This window comes from Opisthocomus hoazin, chromosome Z (genome assembly GCF_030867145.1).
Source record: "Opisthocomus hoazin isolate bOpiHoa1 chromosome Z, bOpiHoa1.hap1, whole genome shotgun sequence".
NCBI lineage: Eukaryota > Metazoa > Chordata > Aves > Opisthocomiformes > Opisthocomidae > Opisthocomus > Opisthocomus hoazin.
The window spans coordinates 23,099,565-23,114,000 of record NC_134454.1 but is presented as its reverse complement, the minus strand read 5'-3'; the positions used below and the strand labels follow the sequence as shown (position 1 = coordinate 23,114,000).

The window sequence follows — 14,436 nt, the reverse complement described above, 5'->3', positions numbered from 1 at the left end:
AGTGCTGCCTTGGTGATATGCATCCTTTTAGATGGACATCTTAGCGTGGAAACTTTTACAGTTGCGTGCCAGCTTGCAGGTGTTTGCTTTTCTCTTCCATTTGCAGTCAGTAAAGCTGGTACATTACTACATTTCTCATTTTTTTTTCTGTGCGTGCACTCAAGTGAATTGCCATATATTGGAAGTATTATCATGTAATGATGTTCCTTGTGAATGTAATTCTGTAAGAATCATGCAAATGAGTGCACCTGTGGTAGCTGTAACAGAATCATACGTTCCTGTTGTTAGTGTTTGATGCTAGTATTTTTATAAAAATCAGTGTGTTCGAGGATGGGGACTTCAAAGCAGTTTTGTTTTCTAAAAGCAAACACCACTTTGTTGTGTCTTGTTGATTAGAGCGCTGTACTGGTATGTTCCTGTCTCCCGTAAAATGTTTAATCAGGTGTACGCAAGGACATGCCTCTTAAATCTGGTGGTGTGAGATACAAGAGAGTTACTAAAAATAAGCACTTTGTTCTGCCACAGGGCATGTGTTAACTCTGCCGCAGTCTGTGCTGCCCAGCTGTATTCCCAGACCGCTGAGTGTAAGGGAGGATGAAGTCTGCAACGCTGTCATTGCAGTAGGAAGTATTTGAATTTCTGATATGTGATTACTCAGTACAGTACAGACAGCACTCTGCAACTTAGCAGTATTTTATGCTGGAGATATATCATGGGACATCACCTGGAAAGAAGTATAATTTTCACATCTAGGAATTATAAATGGGTGGAAGTCTATAAACATACTGGCAGTATGGACAGGAGAGTACGTTCCAGCGGAGAGTTCATCTGCAGCAGAGCTCCAGCTTTTTTAATAACCCAGCTCTGTTGGGTTAGAAGAAGCTCATGCATAATAATTAGCCTCTCAAGACATGAAAGAGTAAATAAAATGAATGTTTTTCTTCGTTTTATTTAATTAGGATCCTGTTGATCCAGCAAACACCGTAATTGTGATTCGCTCATTAGTTCCTGGGGGTGTGGCTGAGCAAGATGGCAGACTTCTTCCCGGAGATCGACTTATGTTTGTCAACGATATCAACTTGGAAAATGGCAGCCTGGAGGAAGCGGTACAAGCACTGAAAGGAGCCCCTACAGGAACAGTTAAAATAGGAGTTGCCAAACCACTGCCTGTAAGGATTTGGGAATTTTATGGGTACTTTTCATGTCATTTAAGTTGGTATACGATGATCCTGACTTCTGCATACTGTGTGCTCTGGGTACAACTGGGTGGCTCAAAACATCTGTCTTTAACAGATTCCTGTATCTCCCTGTATATAGGAGTGGCCTGTGCAGTGTGTGACTGGTGTGGTGATTGCAGGACCTAGCACACTTGTCTTGCAGCTGAGAAAACAGTGAAACTTCTTGCAACAAGCACAGTCTTTCACGGCTGCAAGTTGCCAGTCATAATTTTGTACACTTTACAAGATTCTCTGAATGTGTGAAGTGGTGACATAAAGTCAATTCTATGTGGTTTGCCTGGAATTTGTCTATTCCTTTGCTTTGCAAGGTATAGTACATACGCAGTCTTTGTATTTAGACTGCACACTACATGTTTAAACAATGGTGAGTAGTCTTTAGTTCGTATACCTCGAACTCGCTATTTTAATACAGCTATAAATGATGTCAGGCTTGATTTTAGAAGGTAGTCTGTAACAATTAGAACAATGAGGTTGAAGGACACCTGGGGTTACCAAGATAAGGTATCAGTAAGGATGGTAGTGGACTAGTGTCCCTGACGTGTTAAATTCAAATCAGTAGAATGACGTACAAGATCAGTTCATATGTACAAAGAAGATACCTTTCACTGTATTTGTAATTCCAAGTGCAGTCTTTGGGGTTCATTTTTGCTATTCGTGAAATGATAATACTGTAATCCATGTGGATGCAGGTAACAAATTTTCATTCTTGGTAGGTCTTTGATGAGAGGGTGGGAGGGAATGGCTGACGTTTAAGTTACTAGAAACTTTGCTTTTTGTAGTAGAAGGGTACTTCTGTAACTTGCTTTGTTAAATTCGTTTTTTGTAGTGGAGACATTGTGTTACATACTAAAATGTCTTGCAAATCAACATTTTCGTAGTTCAGAACATACTAATCTAAAAGAGAAAATACATGGGGGTTTTGTTTCTGTTCCCAGCAGTTTGTAAACATTGAGTATTTGCACTTTAATATTTCACGTATTGTGCTTGCCAATTAATTAAGCATTGTGAATGATCACTGGTTTCTTTGCAGTACTGGACGAATGCACCTAGCATCATATTATGTATGAACAGCGAGTGGTTTGTAGTCACAATTCTATTTTGTAGTCTTGAGGCTGTTCCACATGGCAGATACAATCTTTAAAACAGAGACAGTGGATGCAGTCTTCCTGCCTGCTAACAAGATTGCTCTGTGGCAGGCAATGTTGTAAAGGCCTCTGCTGTTAGGCTCCTTCCATGTAGGCAGCATTGATGGCAGTTCTAGTACATGTTTAATAAGAGCAGAAATTGAAAATTAGTTTAGACTAGGCTGTGAGCTCTGTGGTACAGCTGGATAGGCCTGTTTCATTACTTGGGGATGTAAAAGGGGATGTGAAGCTGAATCAATTCAGGTGATTTTGAAAAAAATAGTTGTCTCTCTACCTACCCAAACCCAACACTGTGGCTGTGATGGAAATGAACTCTTTGCTGCATTTGGAATTCATTTGTTTCTCTAAACCCCCACACATAATGCACTCTGCACACCCTGTGTCCTGGCCATTCATCCAACTCAGAGCTTCATTCTTTCTGCAGCTTTCGCCAGAGGAGGGCTATGTCTCTGCTAAGGAAGATTGCTTTTTCTACACTGCCCAGTCACTTGAGGAGGAGGGGCCAGCTGATGCAGCCCTCTTCCATGCTGAGCTGGCTCTGGTTAGTGGCCCAACTTACCGAAGATTTCTGAAGTCTTTGCATTTTGTAATCACAGGGGTTGCTTTGTCACTGTTCGTGTTTATTTTTTAGTGTTTACTGTCACTCGTACACCATAGTTGGGATGGATCCCCACATGGTAGAAACTGGCATCTGTAGATTTTGGCTGTTTGCATGAGCTGTGAACCTGCCCTATCATATGTTAGTTTCTGGAAAAAAAGGAAGTATTTTGCTGAGATTTTCATAAGTGCATGGCTACCCACTTCTCCTTGCATGTACTGAGTATCCCTTTGAAAATCTTGCCTTGTGTGGAGCAATGCTCATGTACTTATGTGTAAATAAATCTCTTCACCTGTGTATCAAAATACATCACTTCTGTATCTTTAAAAGTTTTTGGAACTCTCTTTTTGCATGTAAGCCAGCCTTACAAGGAATGCTGTCTGTCTTCAAAAGCTGCCCACGCTTCCTCCTAGTAATATTCTTTAGACTTCAGCATCAATCAGTGATTATGAGATTTGCAAGGTCAAAAGGTGTTAATTTGTACAGTGTGGCTTACGTGGGCATGCATTGCTTTACATAGCTCAGAAGTTATGAGTAAGAACTCAGATAAAAAAGACAAAGGCAATAGGACTCTACAAAAAAACCAACACCCCCCCCCCCCCCGCCCCCAAACTCCCAAAACTAGAATATAAATGTTTTAGGTGTGTCTTCTCATGGTTGTTTGTACTGGTCTTGGTCTGATATTGACGTTATTTGGCTCTCATTTTCTGGGGACATGAGTAGGGAAGCAGTTCCTACTAAACACCGGAACTTAATTCATTAGAAAAAAAACAAAACCAAACAAAAACCTGAAATAGATCCTTCCAAGGCAAATATCTCTGAATTACTGATTCCAGTATGTTTACTATTTTTTCACATTTGCAAATGACAAGCTGGTTTTAATAACTTGCATTTAAACAAGACTGCCTGTTTTTTTTCTGCAGTTTGCTACGTTGGTACAGTAGTTAGATAATAGTGTTTGCATTGAGAAGTATGAAGAAGACTGTTTATGTATTATAAATATCCTTTAATTAAAGATGTGTTGACAAGACCAGATTGAAACTTAAGCATTTAAAAATTTTGTTTTGATCTGTGACTCATATAAAAAATAAAAATTGTGAAAGAACAATGAAAATGTATGGCAGATAATAATGTAGTTAAATTGTCAACTCTCTCAGCTAATTAAATGTGCAAAATATGAAATTAAGTGTGCAGTGATCCAGTTGAAGATGTGTTTGCAGGGTGCACTCACGAGGTGACTCTTTTTCGTAGGTAAATCTACAGGTCTGTCGCCATTCTTTATGATCCTTTTGTTAGGGCATAGCTTCGATAACATTAGTCTGCATGTTCCAGAAGATGGGCAGAGAGTAAGTTACACTGAAGGAGCAGTTTGAATTAGCTGTTAAGTCTTTAGGGTTGAGATGATAAAAAAAATGGATCATTTCTACCCTAAAAAGGAATCAATATGTTGAATCCCTACAGATTGTTGCTATTGCGAATATGACATAATGAATTCATAGTATGATTAACCACAGAGGCTGAAAAACAACAGTTAGGTACCATCTCTGCAGATGGGTGCACTTGGCTGATTTGTGGAAATTTATGCTATGGTCATGGCTCTGAACTCATTGATATTTTTTTTTTTTTGTTAGCATAGACTGCTTTCTTGAGCTCTGTCAGCTGACATAAAAGTATAATCAGAGTGTAGTATCTGAAGCACCATAAGTCTTTTAAGACTTAATTTTATTCTAGTATTTCAAAGTATGGGAGTCTTGAAAAAAATTGTATTTCATTTAAGAAAAAGAAGCAAAAAATACTGCCCATGTCTGTGTCTGGAACTCTTTTTAAATTTTATTTCTCATGTAACAGGAGAATTGTCTGTATTAATCTTGCTGTCAAATGTGAAATATTTTGAAGACCACAAAAAATCTTGTAATAATTTTTTCTTGTTTTGGAAAGCATTGCAGTTTCCAGAAGGTTATTTTTTTGTACCCTCTTAACCTATGGAGTTGACTGGAGGAAACATTCCTGACAGGTGGCACTAAGTGAAGCTTGTTATTTTTTCAGTGCTAATTCTTGTACAAGAAAATTGAAAAAAAAAAAAAAAAAAAGCCCTAAAGAAATAAAAATATTGATGCCAGGGAGCACAGCAGACTTCTCCCAACACCTTGTACTTCTGTTACCAGGCTTTAGCCTGCCTCAGCCCTGCAACTCATTCCAGTTGAGACTCCCACTTTACTTCAGATGTTCTTTGCAGCCCCTGAAGATGTGGTAGTATGAATTGCTATTGGAAGCAGAAACGTCTCATACTGTGCTGTGCAAATATAACTTCAATGTAAAACACAGAGGGGGGGGGGAAAAAAGGAGGAAAGTGTCAGTCAGTACGTAGCAGCTGAGGTGCATGTGTTCGGGGCTTATGTGATGTGAAGGTAACAGATAGCCTGGCTGATTGAATTGCTTTTGTTGTTAGGTGGACTCCGGCGAGGCAGATCTAGCGGATGAGTCCACCTTTGAGTTGCAGTATTCTCTAGAGAGTGACGTCTTCCAGGCTTCAATGATAGCTCTGCATGGCAGTGCCTGTAGCGGTGAGCTGAACTACAGCTTCTCTCTTCCACTATCAACTCCCAAGGTAAAAAGGAGAATGGTTTTACTGATGACAAACTTTGATTGTAAGTGTGAAAAGGCTGTATTATTAGATAGAAACGTTTTATGTCATCCTAGTTCAAGCTGCGCTATTTGTTACCAGATTAAAGTGCAGTTTTGTGTAAGATAGTGGTGGTGTCTTTCAGATGTCTCTGTTGAAGAGAGAGGCAGCTAGATGGCTGAAAGCTTGGATTTGTGCTTTGCACAGCCAGATAAATTATGGTGAGGTGTTTGTAGTGTTAAAGCCATGGTGAGCAGTCTGCTACAAAAACTTAGTTGTTATAATGTCAGAGCATAGTAAAGAGTGGTAACACACAATAACTGCATTATTCTACAATATTTTACGTGTGAAAAGCAAGAGGAAGTTTTCATCCTAAGCTTGGCTTTTATTCTTCAGAGTTAGTTTGTTTGCTAATTTGTTTACTATGTTCTTGAATGAAATGTTCATAATGATGCTGTAATTAAAAGTAAATCTGTATATATCAGACCTCTGATTGCTAATAATTTCTGTTTAAAGTCATTAAATGAAAATAAGTTCTTTAAGAGTATGACAAAGATTAGTATGTTTTTTTTCTTGCTGGTCACATACCCATAATGACTTGATTGTATCAGAGTTGGTGTTTTGTTTCTCTCCGTGGTTTTTTCATGGTCTTTTTTTCTTGGCAATCTATAGATTTATTTTGGTATTCCAGAGTCTCCTAGCAGTCATCTTTGAAAGCGACGTTGCAGGGATTTCTTCCAGGGTTTGCAGTCTGTGGTCTTGAATAGAGTAGCTGCTGCTTTTTCCTCCACACCTGAGCTGCAGTAACTCCCCTGATCCCTTCTGGAATATGTTCAGCCCTTATGAGGCAGTGGTTGGAAGGCTAAATTCATCTTCTAATGTTTTCTCTTAATCCACAGAAGAGCACATCTCTGCTGTGCCAGTGGGACAGATTGCATTGTTTAACTCTGTAATTGTTACTTAAACGGATTATGTATCTTGCATGCTGAGAAGCATTTTAGGAGATAGAGGCTGGATTTACATTATGTGTCGCATTGAGGCTTTAGAAAGTCTTAAGTTATTTTCAGCATTGACTTAAAGATGGCTTCGATTTATGTCTTTTTTTAAAAATGATGGTCCCGACTTTTCCATGTTCTCTGCGCACCAGTATGAAGGTGAGTATCAAGTTCTCATCAAGTAACATTTTATACTCTGCAGTTAGGAGTGACTTCACAAAGTAAAGAAAAACTGTTCATAGAATAAGACTTTTGAAGCAAGGGAAATGCAGTAAAAATGAAAAAATTGCTATTTGATGCTATGAGGAATGCAGAGGTATTTCAACTATTTCGGACTGCAGGGCAGTTGACAGGTTCTGAATGTCTTTTGGTGTCACTTTCAAAATAGGCAATGAAAAAAATACTTTGTCACAGCAGTGCAAATGCTCTGCTGAGGCCACATGTTGGTGTAGTTACAAATTCCTGAAATTACATTTGTCTTCAATAATTACAGCATTGGCTTTTCTTTAAGTGAAACAAAAATAAAAATGGGTATATGCTGCAACTCTTATTTTGTATATATGGCATATAGAATAAATATTGAGAACTAGCTGGGTTTTGTTTTCACTGATTTGGAAATAGGTGCAAAACAGACCTAAAAGTAGATGTGTGAGCTGTCTTTGAAACCTTATGAAATAATTTAAATAGTTGTCGTACTGATGGTGTGTTCTCCAAAAGGTAGGTAGGAAATTATTTCATTAGTTGCATAATACAGATTAGTTGTATTTAGGCTTTGCTCAGTTATCTTCTCAGATGTTACTTGAACCACTTACTTACAGGTGAACCTATTTTGATGATTGTCTGGGGAGAGAGCAAGCATGTGTGCGCTTCATGAAAGATGAGGAAAACTAATTCTGAGGCCCTTGATACAAAATGTTGCAAAATATCCCCAAATCTGGGACATATGTTTTCCCCACTTTTTGGAAAAGCAATAAAAGTATTGATAGGATCAGTGGATGACAACTAAGGCAGATAGTGGTAGACATTCTTGTGACTACATTTACTACATTTCAGAGGAAAATCCCTAATACTAATACAGAGCCTCTAAGTCCAGCCTCCGAGTTCTTGACATATCTTTCTACTATCTAATGGCCTCCATATTTTTAAACTTACTTATTCTGAAAGCTCAGGTAGAGAATATTGGAAGATTTTTTTCGGAAAGTTGTGTTTATTGAAATACCTTGAATTATTTGAAATGCAGGACCTTGAACTCTTGAAAGTCTAAACAAATTTTGTGTAGAGAGCTTAATCTTAGTACTGCAGCCATAATCGATACACTTGCAATAAGTACTAACTGCTAAGCTTCTGTAACTGCATCATTGCATTTTGTTGTTGTCACAATTCAAAACCTGTGTGTTGATTTTTTGCTGAGATGTGACCGAATTTTTACTTTTCCCTCTTTGTGTGGAAGGAATATCTAAGTATGTTTCTGCTCAGTTAAATGGATGATTAGATTGCATGCTTATTACCTGAGCTGCTTGAAATTGCTCTTTGCTTGCTAGGAGTCTTGAAAATAAATCCCTTGGTCTTCCAAGGTTCTTCCACCTGAGAAAGATAATTGGATGCTTTAATTTTAGTAACCTGCTGGAGTTACGGCTCGTTTGAGGACATGTATGTGGACGTGACTTTGCTGAAGTTAATGGAGGGTTATTGATGAGTACCAAATTAGGATTAGACCTTAAGCAGTAACTTGCTTTCATTGATTTCTGGTATTTTAGAACAGAAGAAATTATCTGAGGAATCACGTAAATTTTACAGTGAAATGCCTGTAGGGGTCTACTGAAGACACTGATGTTACACAAATATGTTTAAATTCTGTAAGATTAGTTTCTGTTTAAGTTTTTAGCATGAAATGTATTTTTTAATCATGCTGCGAAAGAATGTTGATTTTTCATTTTCTTCTGTGTTTAACAGTCTGTTGGAGAGGAATGTTCTAATACTGCAGCTGATTTCCTTGTATCTGACAAAAATCTGTACAATGTGGATCCGAATCAGAGAGTGAGAGAGCAAAAGTCCATAGTGTGCAATAGCCTGGAAACTGCAACTGGTTTTGCTAACAAGGATCTGCTGCCTCTGGATCTTTCGGATATCAACCAAAATGAAAGTGAAAACACAGAAACATGGACTGTATCTCAGACAACAGCAGAAATTGCACTAAGTACAAGCCTTGCTACTACCATGCCGCTTGAGCCCACTGGAAAAGTAAAGATGTTCATTCATTTTTTTAATTATAATAATAAAAAAAAAAACCTATGAAAACGCTGTATTACACCATAGAATCTCCTGCAGAAATTGACACTAGCCACCAGCCATATATAGGTCTTTGATTATAAATGTCCGTCAGTTGTCGTAGCTCACATCGAAACTTACAGATTTAGACCTACCCAAACCAGGAGATGATTTATGATGTCAAGATAGTAATCTTCCAGAGGCTGGTGATGCAAGAGTATATAGAATTCTGCTCATACCTCACAGCAGTAGGCACTGCTGGACCACAGTGTATGCGTTGGCCAGGCCAGAGGGCTTTTCTTGTCCCCCTCCTCAGAGGTGTGGGCGCCGGGAGGAGGGGTGCAGCTGGAAACCAGGCCTAAGAAGACAAGAGGGAGTGTTGTGACAGCCTTGCACTCTGGTGTTGGCACAAGCCTGCGCGGTTCAGCTCACAGACTGGCCTGTGATGGCAGTGTGCAAGCACTGTATTGCTTTATATGACAGTCACTGTGACAGGTGTTGCTTTTTTCTTCAGTGATAATTATTAAGAATTTCTTAAAAGAGCTGCAGTTTCTTACAAGATTTGTTACTTTAGCACTGGCAGATTGTCAGACATCTGTAGTGAATGAGTCTGAGAGCCCTTGAGTTCATCCCACAAATTATGAGAGTGTAACTGATGTCCCCAAATTAAAAACTTACTTTGTGGTAGATTTGCTATATTACCTGAGTGAAAACAGAAACCTCATGTATGTCGTTTTGATCTTTGGTGGACTGACTTTTCCAGTGTCTGTATAAGGAATCTGTATTAATTGTGCACCTAGCATTTGCATAAGATAAGGTGAGTCGAGGTCACTATGTCTCATTGTAATTTTGTCTTGGTATTCTGAACTGATGTTATTTTCCTTTGTTGTAGGATCAAGTGCTTTTAATGGAGAAGAGATGCCCAGTACCCTTGGAGGGAAGTTCCACAACCCCAAATACGGTCAAAGACATGTATGAGAAGACTATCACTATTGCAAAAGGCAATTCAAGTCTAGGTAAGGTAGCTGACATTTTTTGTAACGTGTCAGGAATATGGCGTTCTGTTTTCCTCATAGGTTTCCTGTTTTATTAGTAAAGACTAAACATTCTCCTTCTGATGGGGAAGAGCATAAGAGGATATTCATTCTTTGCTGCTCTTGCTCTGTTTGGCTATGGTGGCAGTGGATCCATTGCTGTGAACACAAAAGTAAAGTGTCCAGTCTCACGGAGAATTTCTTTTTACTGTAAAGGAGTTTAGTCATTCATAAATGTTAACAGAACAATTTTAATACGTTGTTTTTTAATGTCTATACATTTATATAATACAGTGGAAAAATTACATATAGGCAAGGAATGCTTTAGAAGAACACTTTGGTCAAAGAGCTGCAGACTGGACTTTCAAATGTATGTAAACACAAAATGATCTTGCTTTCTGAGTATGGTCAAAAGGGTCTAAACAAGCTTTTCACTTTCGTGCTGTGTATTTGTGTTTGTGTCTTCAGTACCTCAGTATTTCTGAAAATCAGATCATTGATACATTTAATGGGTAGCATATTTAGCTCAATGATATTATCATTTTACAGAGAATTTTTGAATTTTAAATATCTGCAACTTCCTGAGCATGGTAGACTTAGAGGCATGTTTTAGAGCAAAGAGGCACAACAGATGGAAATGTTTCGTGGTGCCCTCTCCCGGACCCTGGTGTGGCTGTGGGCAGCGTGAGGGGGAGCATGGGGATAGCATCCTCCCAGGCCAGTTCCCAGAGCCAGGGTGGGGGAGGCTGTGTGGTGAGAGGCAGTGGTGCTCTCCTCCAGTCCGTGGCTGGTGTGTTCATTTGCTTTGTTGTAGGTTCCTGGTGCCACTTCTTCAGCCAGCTGCACGTCCTTGAAGCCTCTGACATTGGTAGGGCAGGCGTTTGTGTGGGTGCTGGCTGTTTGCAGTGACTCCACAAGTGCTGTAAGGGGGGTTGTCCACAGGAGGCACCCTGAACGAAGGCGATGGGGCTCTTGTTCATGAACAGCTGCCACTCAGGACTCCCTTGCTGTGCAGAGGTCGGTGGGCTGCTGTGATGCTGTAGCTGAGTGGGCGCTTCTGCCTGGAATAAAGGACCCTCTGACAGCTGGATGCTTGGTCCCGTCCATACCACCTTCTCCTTCCTGAGACAGCCAGCCTCCGTGCTGGATTGGGAACTGATCTGGTTTGAAATAAAGCCTCTCCAAAATACAAAGCTGTAGGCCAGGCTGATGTGTGGGTGTAAGTTCTGACTTTCATTGGTGTGAGGTGCTTGGGTAGCTACTGCCTTTACTGGCCTCACTGCCAGACTGTGTGTAGTGCAGGTCACTGTGCTGTTCCAGTCACACGGATTTTGTTAAAAACATTTTGTTTGCAATAACCTCTTAACTCAGTGGAGCAGTGTTTTTAGTGTATGTCTATGAGCATTTTAAGTCCAGTGAACATACAAAGCAAATTTCACGTCGAGCGTAATGCAGCATAAAAATACAAACTGGGGACAGAATGCACATTGGCAAATATGACATGCATGAAAAGTAAGACTGGCATCTCATGTGTATATAGCATGAATGTGAATAATACTTTCTTCTGGCTTTTGACTGTAGTCTTTTTCTTCCAGTCTCTGTGTGCTCTGGCCTGGGAAGCTGCCTGGCCACGGTAACAAATTTACACACATGGCTGCACTGCTTTTAACTTCCAGTTTTGGCAAAAGGAGCTACATCAAGAGCTGTGAATGATGTTGAAAGCTGCAGCTGCATCAATTATTTCAGTTGAGAACTGGCACTTTTGTTTTCCTTTTAAAAGGTGTCGCCCGTAGCTTGCAACATCTCTTCAAATCCAGCCACAGCTGGAGCTCTAACCTTTTGATTGTGATTTTTAAAAGGTAAGAGGATGGAGCACCCACATGCAAGAAGAGCTGAAATGCCGTTGTCCTGTGTGGTTCAGTTGGCAATTTAACCTCAGACTGTTACTATCCGAAGTGTGACATAAACCTTGCAGATTGGTTGTGGTGAGAATGTCAGCACAGAAACCAGGGGTGATGTTTTTCTAGAGTGCAGTTACACTAGCCTCTGTCATACTGTTGTTTGTTACTGGCTTAACCAAGCAGCAAAGTTAGGTTCAGAATTTCAAACCACAATTCAGCTGTTTCCTTAGTAGTTTTCTGTGCACGCTGCCTGTATTCTGGTGGAGACCATTCCGTTGCTGAGCTGTGTTTACATTCAGATCTGACAGTGATCTGTGTGAGCAGATCGGTCAGGATGTGGTTGTTGCAAGGAGTACGTGAGTGTAAACACTGGGGCATCCACCCCAGAATGGCATCTGTAATGTGCTCAACGTTGTAATATTACTCATCTGAGGGGTAGGTGACAGGCAGTTTACCTCTACTTCTGCTAATAGGTAGGCAATAGATCATTGCCATTGTGTGTGTCTACCACAAGTCTAATACCAGGGTTTAAATTACACCTCATCACAGCTGACATCATTACGTGGCAAATCATAAATATAAATCTCCAGTCAAAGGTAACACCATACTGTTTCATCAGTTTAATAAAAAGTGCCACGATGAAGATGGGTTTGCATTTTTTCCAAAAGATAAACCTTGACTTCTGCATACCAAAGTAGAGAGGTACATGTATTCGTGTGTCTAAGAAGCATATTGGGTAGTTCCGTGCTAGTCAGGGCCACCTTCTCATACGTTAGGCAGCTAAAGTTGATCTCAGCTACAAGTGGGTGTGAGAAGCCAATGCTATTAAGAGACTTTTATCTACTGGAAGGAGTCCTAAGAGGCACAAATGTGTATCTGGATGAGTGTTGTTCTTTAAATGGTTACAGTATGTTATTTTTCTATCTGAGACAAATGTATAGGCAGATGTTTGTATGGGTGGCTGAGTCTGGGTAGGCTGAGGCTTACAGCTGCCTTCTGAACTCTCTTCAGCCAGTCTGTCTCTCAGGGTCTAAGGTCACAGAGGAAAGTGTTTGGTCTCTGTTCTCTGTAGCCATGCTTGTACATAAACTGTTAGAATTTTTTCATAGTCAGTGTCCTTGGAGATTTTGCTCTGGTTGGCTTTCATCATCTTTTCTGCTCCCAGTCCGGACAGTAAGCTAAGGACTTGCAGACACACAACTGCACTGCCAGTGCTTGCTAGCCTGATGCTTACATACAAAACCAGGAGAACACATAGCAGGCTCTTAGTTCAGTGGCTTTATCTTGTTAGTAAAGGTAAGCTTCCACATTTTTAGTGCACAAAAAAAGAATAAAAATTAGTTTGGCAGTATTAAGATAGTGGAAGTCTACTGGGTAGAATTCCAGAGTGCTGGCCCTTCATCTACCTTAACACTGCCTTAGTGAAGAACAGTTTTTCCTGGAACTGTCATCAGGGTTCATCTCGTGAGCACCAACGGCACTGAAAATAACAGTGACAACTCATGCATGTAAGAACAGTCAGAAAGGCACGTAAACCCCAGCACCACAATTAAGTCCCCACGGGCTCCCCATAGAATAGGAGGGGGAAGAGCATCACTGTCTCATTTCCCATTAATGAAATGAAAGTGGGGTTAAATGGTGTGTCTAGACGTGGAGAAGCAGTGTCCTGCTGTGCCACAAGGTGGCATCGTAGTAGTGTAACTCAAGTAGTGGACTGCATCCATCAGGAGTGTGCAGGCTGTGACAGAAGTCAGGATGCTTTTCTGGGCTGAAGTGGTGGCCCAGCTAGGAGAGCAGGAAGGCAGCCACTATCTCTGGGATCCGATTCAGGCTTTCTCTTGAAAATAAGCATGTGGTTGTATTGGCCCTATACTCCTCATTAACTGTTTAATCATTTCATCTCCTTTCCAAAAAGAACCGCCATAAACTGAACTGAAATGTGGTGTGTAAACTCAGTGAACCATCCAGAAGAGAGATAGATTTGATGTTTTAGAAGCAATTTCATTACCTTTTTTGTTTATATTCTGCTTAAATTTTCCACACTTAGTTTTTTTTGTATCGTACCTGGTATGTGAAAGGACACAAGGTAAAGTAAAGATACTGTGATTGTGATTTGTAACTGCTGTCTCCTGTTGGAAAGAAGGAAATGCAGGGGAGAGTAAGAGCAATGTTTATATGCTTGCTGACATTGGCAGGTTGGCTCGCTGGCTTTTACCTTCCCTGCCTCCAGGTTACAATTTCTTGGCACTCAGAGTTGGGGCTCAAAGACGTTATTAACTGTTTCATGCGTTTTTCACTATAGGGATGACGGTAAGTTCCAATAAAGATGGCTCAGGAATGATAGTCCGCAGCGTCATCCATGGAGGCTCAATAAGTCGTGATGGACGGATTGGTGTGGGGGACTGCATCCTGTCCATTAATGAAGAGTCAACCACGAACTTAACCAATGCACAAGCCCGGGCTATGCTGAGGAGGCATTCGCTCATTGGACCAGATATAAAGTAGGTAAAGCTAGGTGATTAATTGTGGTAGGATGAGGCTAATAATCAAGATTTGGTTATTTATGCAAGTATTCTAAATGAAAATTGTGTTCATTTTTACAACATGAAGTTGCCTTTAAGTTGCAGCCTCAGA

General features: G+C 40.2%; 1 protein-coding gene across 23 annotated transcripts in view; it reads left to right on the top strand.

The window, feature by feature from the left end:
• The window catches only part of MPDZ (multiple PDZ domain crumbs cell polarity complex component), a 99,995-nt gene that overhangs the window by 43,065 nt on the left and 42,494 nt on the right, over positions 1-14,436 (top strand). For 21 of the 23 annotated variants that reach the window (XM_075447189.1, XM_075447200.1, XM_075447209.1 and 18 more), the window contains 6 exons: positions 960-1,169; positions 2,808-2,924; positions 5,431-5,589; positions 8,553-8,840; positions 9,760-9,883; positions 14,105-14,303. In XM_075447189.1, coding sequence (XP_075303304.1) covers positions 960-1,169; positions 2,808-2,924; positions 5,431-5,589; positions 8,553-8,840; positions 9,760-9,883; positions 14,105-14,303 — 1,097 coding nt within the window. The remainder of the gene's footprint in view (positions 1-959; positions 1,170-2,807; positions 2,925-5,430; positions 5,590-8,552; positions 8,841-9,759; positions 9,884-14,104; positions 14,304-14,436) is intronic. The other 2 variants (XM_075447201.1, XM_075447204.1) reach the window with 2 other exon arrangements.